Genomic DNA, 8,616 nt, shown 5'->3' on the forward strand with positions numbered 1-8,616 from the left:
TAGAAAGGAGCTATCGGAAAGGAAGGAGTCAGGAATTGCAACACCAATGGGATTCTCCAGCTCACCAAATGTGTGGAACACCAGCCGGTCATCACCAATACACTGTTCTGCCAAAAGGAGAAGTTCAAGACTTCTTGAAAGCATCCATGATCAAAGCACTAGCACATGATCGACTACGTCATCATTCAATCCTGAGACCTAAAGGATGTTCTCGTTGCCAAAGCGATGACCAGTACAGATGACTGCTCAACAGACCTCCAGCTCATTTACTCCTCAGTATCAATCAAATGCTACCAGAAGCAGCTGAAGACAAAGAAACAGCTCAGAAAAAAAATTTAATGTTGAGCAGCTTCAAAAGCTGAACAGACCAGTGAACTTCCAATAATATCTTCATCAAAATCTCCAAAGAGATCATTTTAAATGGAGTAGAGAAAGAGCTGAAGACAGCCCACATCTCATGCTGTGAGGAAACCAGAGGCTACAGGACTGACAAACACCAAGACTGGTTCAATGAGAGACCACATCAACAAGAAGTTGAAAGCTCTACAGGCCTGGCAAAGCAATGTCATTAGTGAGTCAAACAGGTGAACTCAAACAGCAAAGGCTACGGCAGAGTTACAAAGATGATCGAGGGAAATCAAGAACCAATAGTGGACTGAGAAAGCTAAAGGAGCTGCAACTCATTACTGACAAGCACGAAACCTGAGGTTTCTTCAATGCCACCAAAATAATATACAGACCCAACAGTCTTGGCCTCAAACTGGTACAGAGTAAGGATGACACACTTTTGGGACAGAGAAGACATGAGACTCAGACGGAGAGTACAGTTCAAAGAACTCCTAAACCACAATGCAATTGTTGATAAGGACATGTTTGAGGAAATCCGCCAAGTCCCCAAAGATGATTTTGGACTCCCACCTGGTGTGGCACAAATTGAAGCTGCCATTAGACACATGAAAAATGGAAAAGCCAGAGGAAGAGATGTGTTTCCAGCAAAGATTTTCAAACGGGGAGGAGCATAGCTCACCCAAAATCTCCATCAACTGTTCCTGAAAATCTGGAACAAAGAAGAAATCCCCACTGATCTTGAGGATACTGTCATTGACATTGTCCTCAAGAAAAGAGACAAAGTTGACTGTGGGAATAATCAAGCAATCTCATTACTCTCCATCACCAGGAAAAACATCACCCAAATCTTTGCCAGGCCCCTTCTCCAAATCTGACGAAATCCTTCCTGAAAGCCAGTGTGACTTCCAACCAAACTATGCAACTATGGGCGTTGCTCGGCAACACCAAGAAAAATGCCAGGGACAACACCAACCACTCTATTGATCTGACTAAGGATTTTGACTCAGTCAATTGGGAAGTGCTATGGAAGATTCTAAGAAAGGCCAGCTGTTCAGTCAAATTCATTAACAGCTTCCAAATCCTCCACAACAGGATGACCGTCCTCATCAATGTTAATGTGACAAATCCTTTGAAGACAAGGCAGGATTCAAGCAAGAATGTGTCATTACCCCCACCCTTTTCTCCAACTTCACTGCCACCATTCTTCATCTTGTGAAGAACAAGCTGCACATCAGTGTGAACATTGTCTACAGGACAGACAGAAAATGTTTCAACCTCAGCAAGTTGACATCCAAGAAGAAAGCAACACTGACCTGGTTTGTGGAAATTCAGCATGCAGATGACAATGTGCCTTCTGCTCTCTCAGAACAGAATTTTCAAGCCTCATGTAATTCCTTCACAGAAGCATACCGAAGAATCAGACTTAGCCTCAACCTCAAGAAGATGCAAAGTCTTTACCAGTCCCAGGTCAAATTCCAGTCCATCCCTCCATTAAGATCAATGGAGGGATTCTCCCAAGCATGGAAGATATCCACTACCTGAGAAGGTACCTCTCATTTAAGGTTGACATTGAAGCAGAGATTCAACATCACATCCAATCTGCAAGCACTGTCTTCGGATGCTATAAGAGGATAAGAGTCTTCAATGGCTACAACATCCAAGCTGATACTTTCTATACAAGGTAGTCACTCTACCGACTCTTCTAAATGGCTCTGAAACATGGACTATATATAGGCGCAACCTCTAGACCCTTTTACCTACAGATTCAAGAACAGTTTCCTCCCTGCTGTTATCAGACTTACGAACGGACCTCTCATATGTTCGAGTTGATCTTTCTCTGCATCTTCTCTGTAGCTGTAACACCGTATTCTGCACTCTATTACTTTAATGTGCTAATGTATGGTCTGATTTGTCTAGACAGCGTGCGAAACAATGCATTTCACGGTATCTCAGTACACATGACAATAATAAACCAAATCAAATAAGTATCTTTGATGCTGTTTAAAGCAGATTCTCCACATCAGCTGGGGTGACAGGGACACTAATGTCAGCATCCCTGAAGCAGATATCGAGGCCGTGACCATCCAGAGCCAACTCAGCTGGGCCAGCCATGTGTTTAAGATGAGCTCTGACATCCAAAACAAATCATCTTCACCAGCTCAAGGAAGGCACTTGAATGAGAGGACGACAAGGGAAGCACTTCAAAGTTTCCCTCAAAAATGCCACATCGATGTCAGTGCATGACAGACCCTCGTTCAGAAGAAACTGACTTGGAGGAAACTCCTGTATGAAGTAACAATTCTTTTTTGAGAACACCCGGTAACGGAAGGAAGTACAGAAAAGGAACCAGAGAAAGGAATACCAACAATCTCAAGGGCAAACAATCTCCTGGAAATACCTGATAAATGTACAGTTGGAGATGTGGCTTTAGGACCAGGCTAATCAGCCAAACAAAGACCCACAGAACCCATGACCAATGACACAGAATCTCCTAGGTGGACAATCATACTCATTAGCAAGTGATAGCCAACTCCTCTCACTCCCACCTCCAACATTCAAGCTATTTTCCTCTAACTCCAATAACTCCCTGAGGATCCACTGTCATTCAGTGACCCCAAAAACCTTCCTCAAGAATCCAATTTCCCTTCCCTAACCCCAGTGTCCATTTCCTGAGATCCTAATGGATCCTTGATACCTTAATAACCCTCCTAGAGACCCCAATATTCCTACAGATCTCATGAATTCTCCACCAGAGAGATGATGCACTAACTCCTTACCAGTCCATCGCAGTTGCTAATGGCTACTCTGGCCTCAGGGATTTGGCTGATGCCCCCAGTATAGATGCAATCCTCATTCAGTGGCTGTGTGTGACTTTGTCCATCCTCCTGCCACTCCAACACGGCTCCTGGGGCCACCAACCGGTAGCTGGGTTCCAGTCTGAGCTGCCAGCTCTGGCCAAAGACGGTGACATTGAAGAACAGTTGGCCAGGCTCAACCTGGCTCCTCTGCCCGGGAGTCCCAGGCCAGGACTCGGGGCCGCTCTGCCTTCTCCTCCTGACTCTGGAGCCCGATACCAGGTGGGACATGAAACGACCCTCGGAGTCTGTCCTTAGTGGAGTCACCAAGCTGAACTCCTGCCCCAGAGCGGCAAACTTTTGCAAAACTGCTGCAAAGTAAATCACGGGAGAAAATTCAGCAAAGTCTACAATCACCAAGTAATCAATGAAACACAGATTAATAGTTATACATTGCTGCTCATCACGCTACTCCTACTCTCTATCTATCATTCCTTCTTACCTGTCTATCAATTACTTCCATCAGCTAATTCATTACTATTATCAATAATTGTAGGAGTGTTAATGGATAGACAATAGGGAGTCAATCACTTTCTCCTATTACTGACTTCTGACTGTTAATAATTTTTTTCCCCATTAATCATTCCCTCCTATTAATCAGTCACTCCCCACTATCCATTAATCAATCCTTTTGTTAACCAATCACTCCTCGTCCAAATACAATTATATCCTGTCAATCACTCCCTGCTCACCGTTAATTGTTCAGTCCCTCTTGTTAATCAGCTTCTCCCATCTATCAATCATTCTCTCATGTCAATTAAACACGCCCTTCTATCTATCTATCATATTACACATCAAATCCTTCCCCATTTATCCCACCAGCAATAAACTTTCCTGGTTGATTTTTATTTAGTGAATCTGTGAAATGTTCCTCTTCATCCCAATTTTGCAGATTGATCAGGAAAAGGGATAATGAAATGATAACACACCTACCTGGGCTCCCAGTTACTTCAGATCCAGTCTGCAAAATACCAAAAACGAAATATCACATACAAATTAAATATGTGTGCAATGAAAAAGAAATCAGTAAAAATAAACCTTTTGAAACCAGGTTGTGGTTTTACCTTGAACATCATCTAAAACTCATAAAACCTTTCTCTATGAAGCTGAATGGCCATAAGTCTACAAATCACAACTTGAAAATCTCAGAACTCTCAAATTGTCATCCTGAAAACACCAGGATTTTTTTTTATTTCAGAGGATGTGGGAATCACAGGCAAGCTCAGTATTTGTTGTCTATCTGTAATTGCCATTGAACTGACCTGCTTGCTAGGCCATTTCAGAATCAAACATTTTGCTGTGGGCCTGGAGTCAAATGTAGGCTAAACCAGATTAAGCATGATGTGGAAGTGCCGGTGTTGGATTGGGATGGACAAAGTCAGAATTCACATGACACCAGGTTATAGTCCAACTGGTACAAAGGAGCAGCGCTTTGAAAGTTTGTGATTTCAAATAAACCTGTTGGACAATAGCCTATTGTCATGTGACTTCTGATTTACACCAGATTAGGATGGCAGATTTCCTGTTCTGAAGGGAATTAATGAACCAGATGAATTTTTGCAGCTACTTGCCATCATTACTGAGAGTAGCTTTACAGTCTAGACTTTCCTAATTAATTGAATTTAAGTTCTTGCAGCTGCAATGGTGGAATTTGAAGCTGCATCTTTCCCCAACTCAGCATTAACCTGCGCTTTTGGATTACTAATTCAGTGATCTTATCACTACACCACAAACTCACCTTTTTTTCAGAAGTCATCCTGAATCCTCCGAAATATTCAGGCTGTTACCATGAGTACTCCAGATCATTGCAATATAACAAACAGGAAGACACGTGCAGGTCCATTAGCTTATTCTACCATTCACTTACATCCTGCTGCAACTCACTTTTTCTGCCTTGTGTCTGTATTCTTGAATAACCTTGCCTAACTAAAAGGATCAATGTCAATTTTTGAAATGTTCTTTTGTCTAACCTCAAGAATATTTTGCATTAGACAACAGCAAATGGGCTGAGGGGCATCACACAGACAGTGGTTCATATGTGGAATCAACTGCCAGAGGAAGTGGTAGACGTAGATGCAGTTACAACATTTAAAAGACATTTGGACAAATACGTGAATAGGAAAGGTTTAGAGGGCTATGGGTTAGACACAAGCAAATGGGACTAGTTTAGTTTGGCAAACTTGGTCAACATGGACGAGTTAGACCAAAGGGTCTGTTTCCATGCTGTATGACTCTATAATTCCAGATTTCCACTGGCCTTGTGTGAAGAATTACTTCCTGATTTGTCATCCATCTCTAATTATAATGTCATCACACTTTGTTCTGGACTCTAGTTGTGATAACTACTTAAATCAATTTAAACACCTCAGTTAAAACACTCCTTATTCTTCCATACTCAAGAGAATGCAAGACTGGTCTTTCCAACAAGACCTCATAATTTAACTCTCTTATACTGAATTGGCTCTGCATTTGTTTGCATACTATTCGTGAGTGATATAGTGATAGTGTCCCTATGTCCAGACCAGGAAGCCCAGGCTCAAGTCCAAACTGCTTCAGAGGTGTGTAATAACATCTCTGAACAGGCTGATTAGAAAATATCTCCAGTCGCAACTAGCATCACGTGCTTTCAGAGACAAAGGTCCTTGTAATGCAGTAATAATATCCCTACCCCTGGGCCAGGAAACTCAGGTTCATCTACCAACTGAGCTGTCCAATAAAATCCCTTAACAAATTAACTAGAAACTGTCTATCCATCTTGAGATGCATCACCCAGAACAATATTCTAATATAATCTAACCAGAGTGTTGTTTTTTAATTCATTCATGGGATGTGAGTGTCACTGGTTCGGCCAGCATTTGTTACCCATCCCTAGTTGCCCTTGATCTAATATCAAGCTTAATCCAATTATAACATCTATTCCAATCCTCTTGAGAATAAAAGGCACAAATCCACTACCCTTGTTAATACTGCTTGTAATTGTTTACCAGCTTCTAGTGATAGTTGCACTTCAGTATCTAACTTTCTCTGTTCCTCATAGTTCCTAAGTTCTTACCACTTAGAAAATACTCTGATCAATCTTCCTTGGGTTCAAAGTGGTGACACTGTACTGCCTTATGTTGAGCTTCATCTGCCACGGTTTATCCTAATTACTGACCTATCAAAGTCCCTCCACAACATTCTGCTTCCACTTACATTCACTGCGAAATCTAAATTTGACATTATCTTTAAAGTTGTTATTTTACCTCTCAATTCATCATCTAGGCAGTTTATAAATGCAGTGAAAAACTGAGGCTCCAATCCATATCTCTGGGACACCAATAGTCACATCCATTATCCCCACCCAGTGTGTTTTATCTCTTCACCAATATACCCCAGCCACTGCATTAGGGTGCCTTCAATTCCATGTACACTTATTTTGTTAATGGTTTATGAGATGAACTTCATCGAATGCCTTCAAGGTCCATATAATTAGCATCCACAGATACTCCCTCTGTCTCAGGTTAGTTGCTGTATTGATGCCTGAAAAATCCCAGAGGTTTTAAGCTGTTATTAAAACACAAAATGCTGGAAATAATCAACAGATGAGGCAGAATCTGTGGAGAGAGAAACAATGAATGTTTCTGGTCAATTAACTTTAATCAGAACTGAGAAGTTGGGATATGTAATAGATTCTGATCAATTGGGTGTTGGACAAGAATAAAGGAAGGTTTGCAATAGAATAAAGCCAGGAAAGATTGAAAAACAGAAGAGTTAAGCTTACAAGGCCAAAGTGAGCAGTGAGCAGTGATGGGACACAAGAAGAAGTAAAAGATGTGCCTTGACCAGGTCAGCTCCCGGCTGAAAGCAAAATTAACAGAAAGACCACAACATGCAAAGAAAATGAAACAAAATGAATGCGGGGGGGGGGTGGAGGAATTTCACATAGCTAAATGTCTGAAATTGCTAAACTCAGTGTTGAGTCCACAAGGCTGTAAAGTGCATAATCAAAAGATGTTCCCGAAGTTTATTTAAAACAAAGAACTGCGGATGCTGAAGATCTGAAACAAAACCAGAAAAAACTGCTGGAGAAACTTGGCAGCACTGGCAGCATCTGATTTTGGACTGGACACAAAAGTTAACTCTCTCCACAAATGCTGCCAGATCTAATGAGTTTCTCCAGCAATTTCTGTTTTCTTCCTCAAAGTTTACGTTGAGCTTTACTGGAACAGTGCAGCAGGCCAAAGACAGAGGTCAGCATGTAACAAGGTGGAGAGTTAACACGGTAGGTCTTTAGGAGGATGGGGTCATCTTTGCAGACTGAAGGGAAGCTTTTTTTTTTGCAAATTGGTCCCCCAATCTCTAGTTGGTCTCCATAATGTAGAGGAGACCACATTGTGAGCAGTGAGTACAATTTACTAAACTGGAAAAACTAAACATAAACCAGTGTTTCACCTGGAAAGAGTGTTTGGGGCCTCAACGGTGAGGGCAGACTTGAAAGGAGCAGCTGTTACTTTGCAGTGAAAGGTGTTGTGTGCAGGATCATGTCTGACCTATTTCCAACACTATTTTATTTCAAATTTCCAGCATTCGTAGTTTCGAGTTTTTTTTTTATTAACTTTTAAACTGTGACCCTAAATAGTCCAAAACTTTTAAACTGTGACCGTAAATACCTCAGCACTTATAAACTGTGACCCTACATACTCCAAAACTTTAAAGTGTTACTTGAATACTTCCCCCCCCCCCCCACCCCGAGCTGTTAACTTGCCACACTGTACAAGGGGAGCACTCAATAGAAAGCTGAAATGGTTATACTGCACAGACCTCTGAATCCAGTCTGCTCAGCGTCCGGAACCTTGAAACACTGTAATCGAACTATTTAGAATGTCACCCTCCTGAAACACTCGGAAACTGCAAATTCAAAGCAAGATACATCTAACTCGCACGTACCGCTGCAGTCACGTTCACCGTTAATATTCCAACTGCGAACCATAGTGACAGCAGAACCATCACCGCGTCCGTTGACTTCCAATCTTACGATTTATATATCAAAATAAAGACGATCCTGTGAGATTTGATGACAGCGTCGGTCGGTCTTCAGGCTGCTCTGGAAGGGACTTGGCGTGTTTGAAGGGAGCCCAGGGCTTTTGAGAAAGTCTCTGGCTCACAGGACTTGCACAGACACAAAGCCCAGGCTCTACCCTCTCTCCCCGGGTAATAAACTCCAAAATCCCCAGCAGGACCTTGACGTCAGCACGGAGACTGTAACCACATGCTCATACCGGGCTGCCAACAACAAAAAAAAAGGCAGACTTTATTCACAGAGAAAGAGGATGGATGAGGATCGCTGCTGGCTGTTTAGGACCGTTGCATTTCTCAAGACCAGACCCCCTGCCCCACCATAAAGCTCTTAAAACTTCCTTTAAAAAAAAAACAA

General features: G+C 42.1%; 1 protein-coding gene across 3 annotated transcripts; it reads right to left on the reverse strand.

Annotated features, from left to right (window-relative positions):
- Window positions 1–276: 276 nt before the first annotated feature.
- Window positions 277–8,415, reverse strand: LOC109931400 (A disintegrin and metalloproteinase with thrombospondin motifs 2). Of its 3 annotated transcripts, none has more exons than XM_048619082.1 (3): window positions 8,130–8,415; window positions 4,137–4,164; window positions 277–3,511 (listed from the first exon to the last, which is right to left on the reverse strand). In XM_048619082.1, exons 1-3 carry the CDS (start codon window positions 8,187–8,189, stop codon window positions 3,114–3,116), a joined length of 486 nt encoding a protein of 161 aa, XP_048475039.1. In that variant the 5' UTR covers window positions 8,190–8,415; the 3' UTR covers window positions 277–3,113. The 3 variants fall into 3 exon arrangements, with proteins under 3 accessions (XP_048475039.1, XP_048475036.1, XP_048475043.1); XM_048619079.1 differs by having other exon boundaries at window positions 277–3,514; XM_048619086.1 differs by having other exon boundaries at window positions 277–3,514; window positions 4,133–4,164.
- Between the last annotated feature and the right edge of the window lie 201 nt (window positions 8,416–8,616).

This window comes from Rhincodon typus, chromosome 3, assembly GCF_021869965.1.
Source record: "Rhincodon typus isolate 14 chromosome 3, sRhiTyp1.1, whole genome shotgun sequence".
NCBI lineage: Eukaryota > Metazoa > Chordata > Chondrichthyes > Orectolobiformes > Rhincodontidae > Rhincodon > Rhincodon typus.

Coding starts and splice junctions, on each gene's coding strand:
- LOC109931400 (XM_048619079.1), bottom strand. CDS start 8,189: ATGGTTCTGCTGTCACTATGGTTCGCAGTTGGAATATTAACGGTGAAC. Junction 4,165..8,129: donor CGGTGAACGTGACTGCAGCG/GTACGTGCGAGT, acceptor GGTATTTTGCAG/ACTGGATCTGAAGTAACTGG. Junction 3,515..4,136: donor TGAAGTAACTGGGAGCCCAG/GTAGGTGTGTTA, acceptor TTTACTTTGCAG/CAGTTTTGCAAAAGTTTGCC.